Raw genomic sequence first — 20,983 nt, 5'->3', positions numbered from 1 at the left:
TTGTCACGGTGATATCGTTCAAAATATAAGTACATACATATGTACATATGTTCATATTTACATTGTCTCTGGAGCAAAAGTGCACTGGCCTCTGTAACATAAGAACATTGCTATATGTACATAAGTATTATGGTAAGGGTGAAATTTCTATGTAAATAATACAATGACTTACTATAAAAGACTTCGAAAAATAAAATGTATACTTTCGAGGCGAGCATACCTTCACTTTGCACATTTTAGAAAAATAACAAGAATAAATACTTATAAGCAAGGAAGGGCAAAATTCATCTAATTCTTGTGAATGCTGCAAATAAGGTGATCATTATTCTAAGTGCTAAGGGTAAGAATAAGATTAAAAAATAATTCTGAATTTGCTTTTATGTATAAAAACTGGAAAAATTTAACTCAATGTAAATACAAAAAAAAAATACATATAAATAATTTATTAAAAGATACCAATCATCCACTTAGGATTCATTCTTACAATTAACATTTTAAAATAGACTCCAAATATACATATAAGAACAGTTTCACTTTTCCGGTCCCGTTTGGTAGAAGTTCTCATTATCTTTTAAACTTATCTAAATGAGGATGTAACATGTGTATCATCACAGACATTCTACATTTGATGATGGAGAAATTCGTAATCATGTCAGTGATTAGCTCGTCATAATTGACAGCCCAATGGTTTCCAAGGTTGATATTTATGCCACATAATACTAGCAAAAGGTTAAATTCAAGGACATTGTTTGCTATTAAATTGTTTAAATTTTATTCAATAAAATATGTTTAAAGAATTGCTATTTTCGTCGACAATTATTAATAAACTTTTGCAAAATGTTGCTACAGATTATAATAGTTTCGTTTAGCTAACGGTTGTTTGTAACACCTAAAACTTAACGTGACAGACACAACCAAACTTCATACACTGTAAGAATGGTTAAAATCGGATAATAACCACGTCCACTTCCTTTACAACGATATTATATACATATATCTACCTGTAAAGACTTATCTAGCGCTATCTGGTGTATACTTTGAATTCTCTACTGCAGTTTATTTTTTTATTTTTCAGACACATTTCAAGGAAACGCAAACTGACATTTTCGTCAGAAAAGAAAAAAAAAATTTGTTAAATAGTCTCAGAGAAATAATTTGCCACTAACATTTATCTCCTTCTTTGTTACACACCATATCCTTGTAATCAAGTGATCAGGTCAGCTACAAAATCATTTTGGCATCGCACAATTCTATGGTCTTTCCCTAGCTGAAGAATCGCAAGATCAATAACAGTATTCGTATATTTTTAAGAGGTATTTATTCGAACTCCTTCAATAAAATGGTAAGACAACGGCCACGAAAATCTGTCGAAGAGCTGTATGCGTCAAAATTTGAAACAAACACAATTAAATCTCAAGCAAACAATAACATGCCAAAGAACTTACGCGATCGCGGAGAGTACGGCGGATACATTATCACTTCCAATACACCATACAATACCAGCTGTCAAGCAACATCTGGCAACTCGGCAACTGTCAATGGTAACGGCAATACAATGGGAGTTAGCAGTATGACGACAGGTCGTCGTAAAAGTGCACGTCCGGTAACTAATAGCGTCAAACAAGACAAATATTTTGGTAAGGACGAGAAGGTACTGAATCTGGATGATGGTAAAAAAGAGCATAGTGGCAGTAACAAAGCTAAGACTGCCCGCACAGAAAAAAGCAACTATGGTCCACCATCGGCGATATACAATGCGCCTAATATATACGATAACAAGAACTATACAAGCTATGCGGATAGTACCGCACAAAAAGATCTACGCGTTCAGGAGCATTCTAATCACCATCGTCACCATCACGCCAACCATGACGATGATAAGGATGATGATACCGAAGAGTTTTTTGAACTCATTCGTCAAACTGTTGAAAACGCTATTGGAGTATGTTTTGGCAAATTCAACCAGCGCATAAATTTCATCTTACAATTGTTTTTTTTTCCCATAGAAATCCATCTCTGATTTACTCAACCGTAATTTTCGTGAATTATCAGCAAAAGTCGATCGATTTTCTGCTGAACTTAAGTCCACAAACTCAATGTTAAATAAACTTCAGGCTGATTTGAATAACAGTAAGTTTTGTGTTAAAATCAGTTCGAAAAAATTGATTATACTATTAATCCGACAGAGGTTGTGCACTATGGGGAGGAGAACTCACGCCATTTCCGCTATCTCTGCATGAAATCAGAGTATGACAAAATGTTTTACCAACACCATACGATGTTGGCATCTACATCAAACACCCAATCAACTGCAGCACCAACTCCACCAACAAATCATCCCGAGAAGCGAGGTAGCGGATCGAAGCAAAGTACATCGGTCAATGAATGTGAAAAGGGACAAAACTCATGTTCATGTCGCAGCACAATTAAAACACCACCTTCCGAACCACACAAAACCTCTTCGGAGGAGCGTAGCATGAGCCAAAAGTCATCTGAGATGGGTATGCGTGAAGTTTTAGAGCACATTCAACGCTTTTGTACCCAAATACAAATGAGTGAACTAAAATGTGACGATCAACCGTTGCCCAAAAGTAACAGTTATCGCTTAGAAGACGCTATGAAAATTAGCAAGCCCGTTTTCGAAGAGGATGATGATGATTTCCAAATGAGCTCCGATGGCATGACACCTCGCAGCGACGAACACTTGCACCACAATAAATATGGTGGTACAACGATGCGTAGTTGCAGCACAACGCGGGGAGGAAACGGAGGTGGAGATGCCTAAGATTAGAATAATGGGTATTTATCTGCTGTTCTTTAATACACTTGTATAATAATAAGTACAGCGAAGGAAGACACAAAGAAGAGGAAGAAGGAAATTATAATGAAAACAAACAATTAATATATGTACATAAAATTGTATGTGAATAATATAATATACATAGTAATACGCTATGGCATGTGTGATCGTTAAAAATCCCTAAATAATGGAATTTTAAATGTAATTGTAACTCTAAATTATGCTCGTTCCCGATTATTTATTTCTCAAAGAATTTAAAATTTGTATCATACATATATATATGTATTATATATATATTTCATATTATAATCTTGATACCTCCCGTTCTACTTGGAATAAACTAAAATTGTAGCATTATTTTGACTAAGCAGTTCTGAACTTTGTAGATTACTATTGTCATAACTATAATTATCACTGGCGATAGTGAAGGTATAATATGCACCAAAACTTTGTTGAAAGATTTTATTATTAAGGGGGTATTCGACTCTAAAATTTTGAAAAATTCGATTTTTTTTCCTATATTTAAAGTTTAGACCCTTAAGAACATATGCTTCAAAGGATTTTTAAAAATTAAAATTATTTTAAGAGCTACAGTTACTTTAGTGACGCTCACTTTTTTGAACGCGTTTTTCTCGAAACTACTTTTTTCCACACGGTACCAGCATTATTTCAAGTTCTATACAACCGATTTACTTTAAATCTTGTGTGAACCTTCTTTATATAATCCTTTATCCTTTATCTTTATATAATCCTTAATCCTTTGTTTTTAATATTTTAAAAAATTCAGGAATTTCAAAAAAAAAGCGTAAAAAATGATTTTTATTTTCAGGCAATCGCCATTTTTCAAAAAAAATTTTTGTTTTTTTTTTCAGACTACCAGGAGAGCCAGGATCAATATCACCAGGATGCGCCATTTTTTTTTTACACCTGTCTCTGAGAGTCTAGTAAGTATAGCGAATTCAGCTCGTAATCCTAGGTATTAATTTTAATTAATTAATACATTAATTTGTATATTGGTGGTATTTACAAAGTTAGAACAGCAAACGTGTGATTATAATTATGTAATATATTGTAATATTGCTTATTTGAGTAGAATTTAGTTTAATTTGTGTCAGTCTGCTTTACGTACATACATACATATGTACATATGTGTCTTACAACTCTTGCAATTAAATCTTGTTGTTGCAGTTATTTGAAATAAGTGAGCAAGTGCTCTCAAAACTAGGTAATGTTTCTTAACTACTTGAAAACCATTTGCCAGGTTTAATATCGAAACGCGCATCACATTTAAGAGAAGTTGGACCAACCGTTTAAGCTTAATCAGTGTAAATAAATGTCCTTTAACAGAAAAACACATACACATTATATACTGATTCGCAATCGTATTTAAGAAAAAGCTTTCTGTTAATGTTAAAAATGAAGTTGGAAAATTTATAAAATAAAGTATGAGCTTTTATTTTCTGTTTAAATCGTTATATTAATGCCTACATATATGTATATACGTATATGTATATTAATATACATACATATGTATGTACAGGGTATTAACTGGTACTAGTTTACATCTTATTTCTATGTGTACGTACATAAGCATTAAGTAATAACCAGAAATGGTGTTAACTTTAACAATCGGAATTTGTGCTTTTAGATACCAAAATTAAAGATGACGCGTATGTGGACCATTCGTCTTCCACAAAGACCATTTGTGGATTTCTCACATGGATTTCGTGACGCAGATATATATATGTACATATTTATGTTGCTATTAACAAAGCTTTCTCTTTGAAAGGACAGCAGCATGGTACAAAAGCAAAGGCAAGAAAGTGTCTACAAATTTGTAGCTACAGCGGCTACATTGGCAGTAGCATCAGACGCGACCAATTGATTTGTTAGTATGTCGTCGCCTTCCGTGAGAGCAACACGTTCGATTGGTAGTGTTAAGTGATGCAAGCAACAAACGTATGGACGAAAGATAAGCACATACAGACTTACGTTTGTCGTGGCAATTGGTTTTTCGTGTCCCATGAAGTGTTTTCTATGTATGAGATTAGATAAGTGTATTCTGCAAATAGTGCAAGCATCAATTATTGGAAATATATATGTATGTATGTATGTACATACATATGCATATCCGTGTATGACCGCATATCTACATACATATGTATGTATGTACATGAAATGCGTAATCAAAAGCGTGCACCGAAATCAGTGAAGAACCGGTAAATCATAACTTCCCTTATAGACGAATAAGGTATTGGTTGAAATTAATTGTTTTGTGATAAAAACGTTAGTGGTTTAAAACAGAATGTTTTTATGACATTTGCAGCGTGTTGGATTATTGTATATACATATGTACATACATAGAAATGCATATTTAAAAACAAGTTTTATGGCTAAACTAAATTCAAAAGTTTTACGCCGCATCATAATGAGTACGCATACATACTATATATCTGTACTTATGCACTTATTTACATAGTATGTACATAGGTGTATGTATAACTGCAACAATAAATGGAAACCAGCGTTATAAGATTTTAAAACATCGTGTACCAGTTTATGTATGTACATATAACTATATGGCGAGTGATAAGGAAAATGGTGATAATACATATATGCTATAAGGTATAAATATCTACTAATTTGGTGTGTAATATCAAAGATGTTTGCTTTGCTTTATCATTTGCTAAATTACTTGTAAGTACTAGATATATTTAGAACAAAGAGTTATAGGTTGCGTATAATATGAATATATTTTTAAATTGAAAAAATTCAACATTTTTTAAAACTTTAAAAAATTCTTTTCCAGCGCACTCGTTTCATCTTCCATAATTTTCAAAAGCAATATGGTAGCGTGTACCCTGAATGCACGTACATACATATGTACATATATGTGTGAATAATTATCTGTTGCACGAACGGATAAATAGGATAGCGAAGCACTAAATATGCATTATGATTTTTGAACCATGGATAGCCCTTCCTACGAAGGGCACTGTTGACATAGTAATAACTTAATGGCGCATTGTAGATCTAATAATAATATTGTAGGTGTAATAACTATTCAAAAACTGCAATCCAGTACTGTTTAACTCTTAAATTCTTAACATCACTATCTACATATAGAGTTTCGTGTACGAAAACAAGAGGAAGCAGTAAAATTGTAGAAGAGGTGCATTAATTCTTTAGCGATTTATTTACTTTTCTTGTCGGTTAACAATCAATTTAAATATATTTACTTAACTTCCATTAAAACATTGAAACATTTGTGAACTCCATGGTTTTATGGTATTATCTTTTAAATGACCTTATTAAACAAAACTTTAGACTTACTTTACTCCATACGTTTTTTGTAGTACCTATCTATAAAAGAGTACAAAGTGTTAAAAGTTACCTTATTATAAATATTGAACTATTCACCTTCAATAGTACTGCAAGATAGCAATATTTAGGACAATCTAAATTATGGGTTGTAAACCCATAGGGGAGTACATATTCGTTTTAATAATTATCATTGTATTGGGATATGAGGCCATTCCATTAATTTTTAATACTAAACCAAAATCTGGTCAAGAAACCATCCTCACTGAATATAAGATACATATATGATCCATATATACTTTGTATATTTTAATTATAAACCGAATCATGCCTTTTAGGAGCTATGAAGAGTGGTATTGCGGGAAAACAGGAACTAAGATGGTGAACTGTTCGCTAGTTCATGTTTGCTCCGCGTTATTTCAGCTTACTGCCTATCACAAAAAAACAGGATTTAACAAATATTTCTATTATTTAGAGAATGTAAGAATTCATCCATTTCCTCCATTGCGTGGAGCTGAGCAAAACACATCGCCTAACATTTCATTGGTGCTGCTTGTACATACATATGACCAATATTTACGGTATGAAGTCATCCGAAAATCAATATTAAAAATTGTAATGACCTATTTATTATATACATGTCTTAAATAAGATCGGCATATAAAGTCAGACGAACGCAATTTTCTAATGGAAATAAAGATTCTTATAATTTTTTAATTTCAAAGTACCAGATGCAAAAAAAACGTATTGCGCTTAAAAGGAAGTGTTCATCTTTTACTTAATTTTATTTTTGGTTAATTAATCCTCTAAATATTATGATTACACTAGAGGACCCGCCCAAGTTTTACTGTGGCTGTTACATTGGTAGTACTACTAATACCATCTATATGATTTCTATTAGTTAGATTATAATTTATTATATTTAAGGAATAATCGCATTTTTGGTGAAGGAACTTGTGTTAGTTTACAAAAAAATGAATCATAAAGAATTTCGTGCGTTAAGAAAGAATTGGTTTTTGGGGTAAAAATACTATTGAATTTGGGCTGTGCATCAGTGAAATCAATCGAGTCCAATCGATTGTCAGCCTAGTGGACTGCATATTAAGAAACGGTTCTCAAGCGTGAAAAGACAAAAAAATCGGCTGGCAAGGTTATGGCATCAGTCTTTTGGGATGCCCGTGGTATATTATTCATCGAATGATAAATGAGCCAGTTTTAATTCATTGCATTGTGTATTTGATTGCAGTTCTATTCTACCATTCCTAATATTTAGCAATTTTAATATTTTTCAGGAAGGATCAGTTTGAAATTGTACGCATATATGTATGTATTCATCGTTCCCGCTTAAATATTGCATTGCTCTGTGCAATGCTTCGAAAAGATTTCTGTATATCTCAAATTTTAATAGACCTTTTTATCAACACTTCAGTTATGCCACTATTTTTTATGCCAGACCTTTTGCAATTGTAAATTGCCTGTCAAGATACCCCCTCCAATAGTTAGCAGGTATGAAAAAAATATTATAGCTACCCATAGATGTATTGAATGACCCAATTTATTACTTAAGAACGAACAACTCTATCCACAATATGAAAACTTGATCTACAGATGTCGCCTTTTACTTTGGCATCGTTTTGTTTAATGCACGTTTACGCCAATTTAAGGTTTGAATATTGAATACTGCGATGGTAGCGCCATCCATCGGTCAAACATTTAAAATTAGCAATTAATTACAAATGAAAAATTAATTTAAAAAAACATTTTCCAGTGGACCAAATTGTAAATCTAAACCATTCTCGAATCTCCTTGAACATACACACAAAATTTCATCAAAATCGGTCCATCCGTTTAGGAGCAGTTCAAATGCAAACACGCGGTCAGAAGATTTATATATATAAAGATAAATGAACTATTAGCAGTACTATAATGTAATGTACATACAATATTTTTTATATGTACATACATGCCTGTACATATGTACATGTATTTCATAAAAATCAGATAATAAAAGAAGAAGGTAATTAGGCCGTCGCTAAATCAGTAATGGATGTGACAGTGACTAGATAAAAAGGATGTGAATATATTTCTGACAGAAACTAACGGAGAGTTTGAATTTGTTTCGTTGAGATAGAAAATTTAAATTATTTTGAATTCATTTAGCATACTATAAAATGTATACTTCTGCGTTGTTGGCAGTCCTACATGATATATTTATCGAATGTAAATGATCATTTATATGTAAATACAAGTTATATAAAAAACTTTTTTTTTACTTCTTGCAGGGTCTTAATCATGTATTATTGGTTTGCGTCTGTTCAACATTTTATGCTGTAACTCTACTCCCAGTCTGAAACGTAAACCCAAAAAAAATTAAGTGGCAAATTCAAAATTTTAACTTTTAACCAGATTTGCAGTGGGATCTGCGACGACTTTAATTTTTCGGAGAAAAACATTGAATTAAATCCGCAATTCTCCAAAGAAATACAAAGTCGCAATTCACGATATAACAATGAATAATACTTATATATGTATTAGGCTATGTGATGGGTGGTATTAATGTTCGTTTGTATACAGTGGAGCCTCCAGTTGTGCTGGCCTACGAGCATACTATTCCGCAGCATTTCATTCCTGATAATTCAGCAACGACAAATTCGAATGTAAGTGCCGCTGTTATTGCTGCGATTGACAGCCCAAATAGCACTGCTAATGACTTCAATTACGTAGAAGTAAGCAATAGCAACACTCCTGCAACAAGCACTATCGTTTCACTAAGCAACTTTACCTACTCTCACTTCATTGCGGCTGTGTCTCATGCTGTCCTTACGTCTACACCACCGACTACGACTTTGTCAATGGCATCATTCGATCTTCATCCAGTTTTGATTGAGCAAGATATTTCTTCATCATTTAACGGTGGCAATAAAATTTCGGAGGACGTAGTGGGAAATAATTTGGGACCATCAACAGAGACGACAGAGAGTGTAGGAAATGATAAACTAAATTCGTTCTATTTTTACGAGGTGAGTGACGTACATACATACATACATATTTACTAATATACTAATATATATAATAATAATTAATATAATTACAACTATAACATATGCAACAAATAATCTTTTTCGAACGCTTAATATACACATATATAAGTATAACTAACAACCTTAAATGACGTATGAAGCAAATTAAAATTTCAATTCAGTCTGGAATAGTTAAAAATTTGTAATTGATGCACTACTGACAAAATTTGGTGTAAAATCTTAATCAAAGCAAGAGGTAGCAATAATAATTTTAATTTTGTGCGCAATCCTCAGGTTTTTTAAGTACTTGTTGGCAAATTTCCATTTTTTTCAAAAACACTTAGTTAAACAACGGAATATAAATAATGGCAAAACCGAAAAATGTCGAATTATTTGATGAATCCATATTCAATAGTGGATGGAAATAATTTTATTAGGAATTGCGCGTTAAATATTATTGTCTTTTGACACTAACTTATTTCATTGGTGTCAACCACATCATTACATAGCATTCACATAACCACCATTTCAAACCACGACCTTGCTTTTCCTTTATTTTACAAGAAATTTGTATCGGCGATGTCATTTATTTTCCAACTAAAGGAAGTGTCTAGAGTATGAATGGTATACATTTTCGAATACGTTCATTTAACACATGTACCAAGAATCGTAGTATGATGTGTACAGGCAGTGACGTCAAAGCTGAAACACCGCGACAGGATTTTATGCTGATACATCCGGCCACGCGTTACTGTGGCTATGGTATGCAATGAATACTATTACAGTAAACTAGTATACATAATAAACAATGCAATAAAGAAAAAATATTATTTATCAATAAAGACGAAAAGCGTTATTGGCGGTATAAATATCCAAGAGACGTACTTGAGGTTTAATTTTTAAATTGATTTCAGTAAATTTTTGTCAATTGAAAAAATAATTAATTTTCCGAATGGCATTCTAATCAAAATTATTACTTTTTTAAATTCATGTACAAATTACGTGTTCATTTTGTCTGGCGTAAGCTGCTTAGCTATTGAATCGATTTTAGTTAAACTTTAATCCAGTTTAATCTAACTGAAAAGATGGGATAGCTTATATCTCACTTACATATCTTAAAAAGGCAAACAGTTCGCAGTTTTATTTTTAATGACATACTTTTCTTCGCGTACGCCAAATTATATTAAAATCATCTTCAAAAGAGATTTATGAGAACCGAAAAGGTTAAATTAAATATGTATATTGAATTTATGTGGAAAACGTCAACCATAGAATCGGCATTCAGGCAAATGAGGCTTAGACTCCAGACCAGGTACATTCATATTCAGCGCTAAGCCATTAATATACATATATAATTTTATCATTTTTAAGAAGCTTTCATCACTTCGTTTCATAAAATATCCTGGGGGAGAGAAAGGGCTGAGCTTGTGGCATTAACCTTTGCCGCTGACCGACATACATATTAGGCATAAGGCTTGTTAGAATAACGAAAATATTTACATATAATGTATTTCATATAAAATAATTTAAAAATTTTTTGGCATTAAATAATAGGTATACGTAGTACTTACATATATCCAGAATTGACTTTTGTATGCGGTATAAAGCTGACCGGATGTTTGAAAATCTTAGGAGATTGGGGTAGTATTGACCCAATTTTATCTATTTTTTTTAACCACTACTTATTATTAACAGAAAAAGATGATATATTGACCCTGATTCCACCTATTTTCGTCATACAAGGTGCATTCCAAAGTAAACAGGACTTAAAAAAAAAACAGAACAAATGTTTTTTTCGGCGAAATCAATTTATTTTATTCAAAATAGTCTCCTTCTGCAGCTTTTTGCATGGTCCAAAAGCATGTCGAACGAGTGTTTTAGCTCGTTGGCCGGTATTGCCGCCAGTATGCCGGTGCAAGCCTTTTAAATGGCCTCTACGTCTGCATAACGCTTTCCTTTCATGGGCAAATGCATTTTTCCGAAAAGGAGGAAGTTGCACGGTGCCTTATCAAGTGAATACGGGAAGTGGTTAATGGTTAAAATGTGATTTTTGGTCAAATAGTCCTTCGAATGTTGGATTCTGAGCAATTTTTGGTCGTCGCACACACCTTTCGTAAGCTCAAATGTTCGGTCAAAATGCGATAAATCGATGTTTTTGAGATGTTCAGTTCCATTTCCATGAATTTCAATGATGATTTTGGCTGATATTTAATGAATACACATAAAGTTTCGATGAAATTTACGGTTATCACAGATTTTGATTGACCCACATGTTGATCGTCTTTATGTCCTCACGACCACTTTGAAAACGTTGAAACCACGAATCGATTTTGAACATTTTTAATCTTTAATGCAATTCGTTTTACCATATTACAGTTTTATATCTTAATTTGTGGCTTAGTTATGGCAATTTATAGGTTATCCATTATTGGATTCCATTCTTATGGTGCTAAAGAGCTTATGTAAACAAAGTTTCATCAAGATGTCTTCATTTTCACAAAAGTTACAGCTTGCACGTACGGATAGACAATTTTAACCGGATTTCAACTCGTCTCGTCATCTGATTATTTATATACATATATATACATATGCATACAACTTTATATCTATAAAGTTAAGTCTTAGGTGTTACAAACAAACTTTAGCTGAGCAAAATCATTATACTCAGTAGCAACATGTTGCAAGAGCATAAAAATACTGATGCATGATTCATCCACACTTTCCCCAAAATCATACTTGAAAATACCTCCCTGGTGTGCCCATCGTTCATACCCCTAAATTCTTTATTTAATCAGTGGCTCCTGTTCCATGATTTTCTTCAACAACATGCGAAATGTCTCAACGAATTATGTAGAATAAAAAATTAATTAATTGTGTTAATGACAATAGTAGTCATTCTGATTTCTACTTTGTCATTCAATCTCATATTCGCAGGGTATTGAGTTTTACATCGCAAACATTTCTTAATAGAATATGAATACGTGAGTACAGAAATATGTACAAGTGAAAGTAAATTCTACCCCATACGGATTATTATTTTTATTTTCTCTTTAGGGGCTCTTTGCTTTAGGACAGACAGATTTTACTTTACTTTTTACTTATTTTTTAGGCTGGCAGAACAGCAGACTTGAGCAGACTTGAGAAGATGTCACTACGCCTTAGTTGCCATGACTACAATTATTCAAATCGTGCGTACATACCTATGTACGTACGCGCGACACAATATACATACATATTTGTATTTGTGCATGTAACTGCTGTCGCGACGTACATATTTACATCTTTAATCTCAGCGGCTAGCTTTTCCTTTCATATTTTATCCAAAAAAAGCTTTTCGCAGCGCATCACGTATTAAACGTCTAAAAATGGGCTTGCGGGCCGTTAAACAATATAATGCTTAAATACCTGCGTTATTGTATACACGTACGGCCACAATATAAATGCACATTTATTTGTACATAAACATGCGTACGTACACACAAAGTAGTGAATTGAAAAATTATTGATAACACAATGGAACACAAAATCATCCACTTCTACCAAACTTTTTACTTATTACAGGGTTAGTGCGGAAAGTAACAAGTCTGAGTCGATTTTAAAAACTTTATTTAACCAATCGTTACAATTCTTTAAAAACTTTCAAAATAGGCTCTTTCCTAGCATTGAAGGTGTCACGGAAGGCATTTTCCGGAATAGCCTTGAGTGTGTGTTGTGTTGTCCGTCGTCTCAAAATGCTCGAAAGATTGCCTCTTTGTATCGGGATCATACTCAAAGATCCATGAATCGTTCAAAAATTGGGGGTCACTTTAACTTATGTATGTATGTTCAAATTCTCTTGGCACACTCCCAATCGCCCGAATTTCGGGTCGTCAGTGAGCACTTTTGGGACCCTCTTCGCGCACACCTTACGCATGTTTAAAACAAATGTGATAAATTTAACATCAGGGCAATTAAACGAATACCTAGTCGACGGTCTGAATTCAAAACTTTGCGCACACGAATCACATTGCCGGTGTTTGTCGAAGTCGCAGATCTCTCAGCACGGTCTTCATCAGCGACCTCTTCCCGGCTCTCCAAAAAGGCACCAAAACACACCACCTCTTGCTGAAGCAATATCTGGGTAAGCCTGCTTGATCATATCAAACGTCTCTGTCGCAGATTTACCGAGTTTCACACAGAATTTAATCGAGTACCTCTGCTCTAACGAACGCTGTATTTTCGGCTTGCACCACTCACAGAAACACGTCGCGCGAAAATGTTTGTCCTGACTCTCCAGGTGCTCGCTGAAAATTGACCAGCCGCTCGTTCGTTAGCGAGGAATGTCTTCTACTGAATCCAGTCGGTGCGCGCACGTTCCGAAGTACAGTCACGGCGGAAGAAAATCAATCCTATTACTTGCCGGACAACAGTACAACATTTAAATTCGATTATTTCAATTTCAAAGACGAGATACAAAGTCATCCTTTCAAGTTTAAGCAAATTTTCTGCAGAAATGTAGTCAATGTCCTAATGTTTGTTCACCGTGGCAGAAACGAAGACGTTTCTGAAAATTTTGCTATGCTTTCGTCAAATTAATTTTTTTTCTCATTGTTTATTAATAATATTCAAATTTGTTATCTTTCAGATGGAACAGTTCGCAGTCCTGTGGATACTCTTCACTGTTATTGTGCTCGGTAACTCTACGGTGCTTTTTGTTCTGTTTGTAAATAAAAATCGAAAATCAAGAATGAATTACTTTATTAGGCAGCTGGCAGTCGCAGGTAAGAATGTCTTTGATATACTCGTATTATATCAAGTAAATATAGATTTTTCACTATAACTATTAACTTTCATTATTTTTACATACAATTATATATAATTTCATAAGATCTTTCTGTCGGTTTGCTTCATGTGCTTACCGACATAATATGGCGAATAACAATTTCATGGAGGGCCGGTAATATTGCTTGTAAGCTCATACGCTTTTCCCAAGTTTGCGTAACATATTCCTCTACGTATGTGCTAGTAGCTATGAGTATCGATCGCTATGACGCCATAACTCACCCAATGAACTTCTCGAAATCATGTGAGTCTTACCTATTTATAAACAATTGATAAATTTATTTGTACAGTAGATGCGCTTTGATTTACATTAACTTCTCGTAAAGGGCGAAGGGCAAAGCATCTTGTTACAGCAGCATGGGTAGTATCAGTTATTTTCTCGTTACCCATTTTGTTTCTTTACGAAGAAAAGCTAATCCAGGGCCAGATGCAATGTTGGATAGAACTTGGTTCGCCGGAAGCATGGCAAACATATATGTGCCTAGTGGCGACAACACTATTCATACTTCCCGCGCTTATCATCTCAGCTTGTTATGCGATTATCGTCAAAACAATTTGGGCGAAAGGCTCCATATTCACATCCGGAGGTAAAGTATGCATATAATTATATAAATCATGAATTAACATTTGCGATTTCAGAACGTTGTAATAACAATGTAACTAGTAGAAGAGCCAGCTCTCGCGGAATAATACCTCGAGCCAAAGTAAAAACCGTCAAAATGACATTTGTTATTGTCATCGTATTTATACTGTGTTGGTCTCCATACATTGTCTTCGACTTACTGCAAGTATTTGGACGTATTCCGAAAACGCAAACCAATATTGCTATAGCAACGTTTATACAGAGTTTAGCACCATTAAATTCTGCAGCGAACCCACTCATTTACTGCGTCTTTTCATCGCAAGTATTTCGCACACTCAGGTTAGTGACTCATTAGTGATCTAAAAATTATAATAGCTTCAGTTTCATTAACACACACTTTTTTGGTTTTTGTTACTGTCCCAGCCGTTTTCCCCCTTTCAAGTGGTTCAAATGCTGTTGCCGTTCTTATTTAAATAGTACTTTAACACAAAGTCGCTGCAGCACCGTGAGCCGTCGACTTCACTATAGCTGCGATTCAGTGCGAACGTTGACTACTTCGCTCGCCGTATCACGACGCTCTACCAAAGCGTCATCACATGTAGTCATATGTGAAAAAGAAAAGGATCCATTAGCCGTTTCGGAAGTATGATGTCGTACACTATTTAGATCGCATCTTAACCACAACCTTAATACATAACTTAAGTTATTTTAAAATTGAATTGAATGGTTTGTGATACAAAAATAATAAATTCGTAAATTGTTGGAATCAAAAAGATACAAAGAACATCATTCTTATGGCTGATTTACATAAAACTTTCCTTGCTTTCGCTTTGCGAAGTAAACATAGAAGGACATGTCATAATGAACGCTTTGCTTTCCCTGCTACTCTCAGATATCTATTATTGCGTGCATTGATATTTATTTTCATCTTAACAGATTTGGTAAACTAATTTCACATAAGTACATACATACATACATATGTGTGTATTTATATCAAAGCATAAAAAGATGTAAATTTTTCGCCATTTATGCAAAAGCAAACATCGAATTTCTCTGTCAGAGCAATAATCTGAAGCAAAGCGAGGCAAAAGATGCATGTGAATCAGTCATTAAAGACCTCTCTTCGGTAATTAATATTTATGCTAACATGCCGTGTAGACGCTGATGTACTTAAATGCATGGATATGTAAGGAGATATGTACTTGCAAAATATTTTACTTATATGGCTAATATGCATTTTTTTGCATGTATGTATTTATATATGTAATATATATGTATATATATAAAATGTTAAACTATGATAAAATACGCATAGATGATAAGAAAAACAGATTACAGATTTTTTTTTAAATAAAACTAATTTTATATATGTATATACAAACGTCTGGTTTTATTAACGTTATGTCGAGTTTCATTAAAAGCCGCCAATCACCATTGATTAATTATACTATAAAAATTTATTTTTGGACGAAGTTATAAGTCAGAGCTATATTATTTATTATTTTAACAGGTGTGAATACTTTAGCTCATTACCAATACCAAAAAAACTACTAAGATAAACTACCAAAAATTGTCGATATCTAATACGAGTTCCAGATAATGCTAGACAGAAGCATAGCCAGCGTCTCTCTCATGCCTACTTCCCTGCACTTTCTGCCTATAATGTAATTAATTACGCTGATCCGGTTCGCATGTGATGTCAATAGTTGCCTTTTCCAAATATAGCGTGAGAGTATACATATGTTCTATTTTATCCATCAAATCCTTCATATTGAGCAAGTCCCAAAAATTCATATGGAGAATTCACATAACAATCAATTTTGCAACTGATTTTACTGCAGAGCTTTCCACTTCAATGTCGATGGGATGAGTTACTTTTTAGGGAAAACGTTGCTGTGGTACTTATAGCCCCCATTATGCAGAGAACAGCAAGTCGCTGTATCCCCTCCAAAGGTTTTATGTATGAGATTTTACAGATAGCGGTTTACCACACCAAAGCATCGTAAAGCAATTGACAGCAATTGGCTTGATTTCCGCTGTGTAACACCAATGCATGAGGCCAGGATAAAAGTCCCCTTTTTCACTCTATTCTTCATATTTTGTTTCTAAATCAGTTTGCTATCCAAAATTACTCCAAGATACTTGGTACGCACCCTAATTGTTAACTCAACAGTTTAGAGCCTTAAGGGTTTTCATATCGAGATTTTGTACCTCCTTGTAAAGAGTACCATATCCGTCTTACCGGCGATATCACCTAAAGCGTTATTCATCACGCTACTAATAATAGGCATTATAATCGCTATATTTTATTCATTTCGATTTGCGTTTAAATAACGGGTGATTTTTTTGAGGTTAGGATTTTCATGCATTAGTATTTGACAGATCACGTGGGATTTCAGACATGGTGTCAAAGAGAAAGATGCTCAGTATGCTTTGACATTTCATCATGAATAGACTTACTAACGAGCAACGCTTGCAAATCATTGAATTTTATTACCAAAATCAGTGTTCGGTTCGAAATGTGTTTCGCGCGCGTGTTTTGTTCAGCGATGAGGCTCATTTCTGGTTGAATGGCTACGTAAATAAGCAAAATTGCCGCATTTGGGGTGAAGAGCAACCAGAAGCCGTTCAAGAACTGCCCATGCATCCCGAAAAATGCACTGTTTGGTGTGGTTTGTACGCTGGTTGAATCATTGGACCGTATTTTTTCAAAGATGCTGTTGGACGCAACGTTACGGTGAATGGCGATCGCTATCGTTCGATGCTAACAAACTTTTGGTTGCCAAAAATGGAAGAACTGAACTTGGTTGACATGTGGTTTCAACAAGATGGCGCTACATGCCACACAGCTCGCGATTCTATGGCCATTTTGAGTGAAAACTTCGGACAACAATTCATCTCAAGAAATGGACCCGTAAGTTGGCCACCAAGATCATGCGATTTAACGCCTTTAGACTATTTTTTGTGGGGCTACGTCAAGTCTAAAGTCTACAGAAATAAGCCAGCAACTATTCCAGCTTTGGAAGACAACATTTCCGAAGAAATTCGGGCTATTCCGGCCGAAATGCTCGAAAAAGTTGCCCAAAATTGGACTTTCCGAATGGACCACCTAAGACGCAGCCGCGGTCAACATTTAAATGAAATTATCTTCAAAAAGTAAATGTCATGAACCAATCTAACGTTTCAAATAAAGAACCGATGAGATTTTGCAAATTTTATGCGTTTTTTTTTTTAAAAAAGTTATCAAGCTCTTAAAAAATCACCCTATATATTAGGTTGTCAAAAGGTCTTGCGGTATTTTCGCTAGTTGGTGCTGAAAGCGCGTAGCTCTAGTTTTATTCGTCGCATCGGGTCATGCTATAGCTTTTTGGAAAGCTCTTTTCACGCGCTAACACGTGTTTGATTGATTGTAGTTTCTTTTAAGTCGTTCGTGAGTTATAGCGTCGCAAACATGGAGCAAAATAAAGAGAAAATACGGCATATTTTACAGTACTACTACGATAAAGGCAAAAATGCATCTCAAGCCGCCAATAAAATTTGTGCAGTTTATGGACCCGATACAGTTTCCATTTCCACCGCACAACGATGGTTTCAACGTTTTCGTTCTGGTGTAGAGGTGGTCGAAGATGCGCCACGCTCCGGAAGGCCTGTCGTCGAAAATTGCGATAAAATCGCTGAATTGGTCGAAAGAGACCGGCATAGTAGCAGCCGTAGCATCGGTCAAGAGCTGGGCATGAGTCATCAAAAATTCATTTCAATTTCAATAAAAAAAATTCAATAAAAATACCGCAAGACTTTTTTGACAACCTAATATTTGAGTTTTACTACAATAAATCCTGCACTAGAGTTCAATTTTCCAACAATTCTGCGCATATGTAATGATGATTAACATATGGATGAATAGGCATTTAAACGCCTTAAAAAAGGTGGTAAATGATTCAAATACTATAAATATAAATATAATATTTATAACTAGACATATCGGTGTTTGTTATAACAGTAAACAATTGCGCATAAGTAGTTGCAAAACTCTCTTGTAAGCAACGTTTATCATCCTAGTTATTGGTTCTATGCAATTTTACCTTGTATACTTTACCAATACGCATCCAAGAAAATAAATGTTTTTTGTTTCGGGCTCGATATTTGAATATAATATATTAGAGGATTTAAACTTTCGTTAAATTTGGAAGAATCAAAATTATGATAAGTTAAAAAGCGAAAACTTCTGCTCCAACACATACATCTACTGGTATATGCAAATTGGAGGAGAAGTCTCTGCCTTTTAGCCTGCGACAACAGCTGAAGAATGATTTAAATACACTCGTCTGTATATGTACATACTCGTACAAGGCTCATCGAAATATTCGTAATAAAAACGTTAAATCGCCACTTTTGATGCACAGCCGAATATTACTGGTCACGAAATACGGCAATGGATAAAATAGCTGTCATTACAGTTTTACTTCCGGCATGTTTGTTTCACTTGGCCCTGTTTTCACACTAACGTATTTGCCACCTTCTATTCGATTCTCATATTGTTCCATTTTAAAACTGTCATCGACCCTAGGGGGCTCAGGAATTCTGCGATTATTGGAAAACTCAAAGTGGTCAGATTCATTCAACCGTCTAATATTTCGCCGAATTGCCTCATTACTCAAGCTACCAATGTTACCTGGTGGCTTTTCAAGTAGTTTAGGTTTAGATTGTGCTAAATTTGTGCAGCTTGTCAGCGATGTTTTAGGTTTTACCTCGTTGTCGGGGTCACGATAGTTCCTTGCATTTAACTCACTCTTATAAACATTGAAGTTAATGTTACTATTGCCGCTTCCAGAGAGGCGGCGTCCTTTCAACACAGCCCTTTCTTTAGCCAGTGATATAAAAGATTCTTCCGTTCCCGTGCAGTTCGGACAATTGCATCTCTGATTCTGTGTACGATCTTCGCTAACTTCTCTCTGAGTTTCGGCAATAAATTGACACAAGCATTTAAACTGTCGTAAACTTTTCTCGCTTTGCTGTGATATTTCTGCAATAAGCAAATATTAAGAGCATTAACTTCTTCAGCTCAAAGTTCAAGTCTCACTGTCTAAAATATCCAAGTACATTTTGCTTAATAAACATTCATTTCTCATCATCTGCGAACATAACGTTTCGACCTTTTCCATTGTATGGACAAAATAATTTCGCATCATGCATTCAACCGAACTCTAATGAGAAACATTAATTATGGTTATGGTCATACAAATAACATTTTACTCACTTGAACTGTTTCTAATACCGTGTCATGTACAATACTGAGAAAGTCGGCACATGAATTCTGAATATTTTTGCTGAATGGTTCTTCATCCGAATCTTGTTCTGCTTCCTCACTTATTACCTCCATACGCTTCTTCTGGTCCTGGTATTGAAAGTTTTGCTTATTCTTTGTCTGTTTAGGATTCTTACTTTCCATACTGGGTTCGCTTTCGGCTGATACATTTGAACGCTTTCCGTTTTTAATTTGGGATGGACGTTTATTATTATTATTTTTAGACATGGAAGACTTAATTGGACAACTTCTAGACTTAGGTTTTTTGGGAGGAACTTGTACATCCGGAATCATCCGCGTTGGAAAACAATCAATACAGGACCGATTTCGACGGATATTACAGCAATCACCCATATAATTGCAACAGGGCGAACAAGACGAACAGCAGCAACATTCCGATTGACGCGGGAAGCAACTCATTACGTGTTCAATTTTCAACACTTGATTTTATTTCGATAAGACGATATGCAATTTTGGTAGATAGTGGAGAAATAGATTCCCTTACTGAGTGGGATTCGAAAACAAGGCAACGAAATGTTTGATATATTTTCACAAGTTTAAATATTCCAAACCTAATTTAGACATTTTGTTTTGGCAGCAAGATTCGATTACTGTATTACATATATGTATATGTCTAACAAATTTTATTTAAAAAAAATACTGACAAAAATATCTAATGGGAAAAGATCGATTTTAGCGAAAGCAAAATTACAGCAAAAGCAGGTAAATAACATAATGCTTAAGCATAGGAAAATGTGAAGCTTTATAATGATGACAAATTAATATCAATAAACATACATTTTCTGTCCTTTGTTCAATAGTTTTGAGAATGATTAAAATTTTTGTGAATACTCCCAATCATTAAATCTGTATAAATTGTGACGTATGAAACGTAAAAACATTAAATTATATAAAAAAAATTTTAGATTATATAATAATAATTATCAGATAGAGTTCTAATACAATTCAATTTAATTATTTATCCATATAATTAATCCTAACTCTGGTAACCTCTATACTGAATTCACGCAGATTCTTATTTAAAATTTTATAATAATTTCCCTTGGCTCATACTGCTGTATTACACGCCATTCCCTATATATAATCATATCCTAATGGTGGCAGATTAGTGT

At 34.2% G+C, this 20,983-nt stretch overlaps 3 protein-coding genes and 1 long non-coding RNA gene across 6 annotated transcripts; 2 read left to right on the top strand and 2 right to left on the bottom strand.

Annotated features, from left to right (window-relative positions):
• Positions 1-1,078: 1,078 nt before the first annotated feature.
• LOC105229501 (uncharacterized) lies at positions 1,079-3,157 on the top strand. The gene is made up of 3 exons (XM_011209827.4): positions 1,079-1,942; positions 2,007-2,130; positions 2,187-3,157. Exons 1-3 carry the CDS (start codon positions 1,340-1,342, stop codon positions 2,783-2,785), a joined length of 1,326 nt encoding a protein of 441 aa, XP_011208129.1. The 5' UTR covers positions 1,079-1,339; the 3' UTR covers positions 2,786-3,157.
• A 5,226-nt stretch (positions 3,158-8,383) lies between these two features.
• On the top strand, positions 8,384-16,872 carry LOC105229500 (cardioacceleratory peptide receptor). Of its 2 annotated transcripts, XM_029551733.2 has the most exons (7): positions 8,384-8,778; positions 8,846-9,141; positions 13,766-13,901; positions 14,009-14,206; positions 14,289-14,549; positions 14,602-14,884; positions 14,969-16,872. In XM_029551733.2, exons 2-7 carry the CDS (start codon positions 8,974-8,976, stop codon positions 15,192-15,194), a joined length of 1,272 nt encoding a protein of 423 aa, XP_029407593.2. In that variant the 5' UTR covers positions 8,384-8,778; positions 8,846-8,973; the 3' UTR covers positions 15,195-16,872. The 2 variants fall into 2 exon arrangements, with proteins under 2 accessions (XP_029407593.2, XP_049305337.1); XM_049449380.1 differs by having other exon boundaries at positions 8,384-9,141.
• LOC125776563 (uncharacterized) lies at positions 12,130-14,408 on the bottom strand. Its single transcript, XR_007421819.1, has 3 exons — positions 14,272-14,408; positions 14,040-14,217; positions 12,130-13,837 (listed from the first exon to the last, which is right to left on the bottom strand). It is a non-coding gene; the product is annotated as an uncharacterized LOC125776563 (long non-coding RNA).
• Positions 16,873-18,655: 1,783 nt separating the features above from the next.
• LOC105229499 (uncharacterized) lies at positions 18,656-20,620 on the bottom strand. Of its 2 annotated transcripts, XM_011209822.4 has the most exons (4): positions 19,803-20,620; positions 19,626-19,749; positions 19,294-19,568; positions 18,656-19,224 (listed from the first exon to the last, which is right to left on the bottom strand). In XM_011209822.4, the coding sequence occupies exons 1-4, from the start codon at positions 20,268-20,270 to the stop codon at positions 18,997-18,999; spliced, it is 1,095 nt and encodes a 364-aa protein (XP_011208124.2). In that variant the 5' UTR covers positions 20,271-20,620; the 3' UTR covers positions 18,656-18,996. The 2 variants fall into 2 exon arrangements, with proteins under 2 accessions (XP_011208124.2, XP_011208123.2); XM_011209821.4 differs by having other exon boundaries at positions 18,658-19,568; positions 19,803-20,508.
• Positions 20,621-20,983: the final 363 nt, after the last annotated feature.

The sequence above is a fragment of the Bactrocera dorsalis genome, chromosome 2, assembly GCF_023373825.1.
Source record: "Bactrocera dorsalis isolate Fly_Bdor chromosome 2, ASM2337382v1, whole genome shotgun sequence".
In the NCBI taxonomy this organism is placed as follows: domain Eukaryota; kingdom Metazoa; phylum Arthropoda; class Insecta; order Diptera; family Tephritidae; genus Bactrocera; species Bactrocera dorsalis.
The sequence above is the reverse complement of the archived record's forward strand: the minus strand, read 5'-3'. Positions and strand labels throughout refer to the sequence as shown.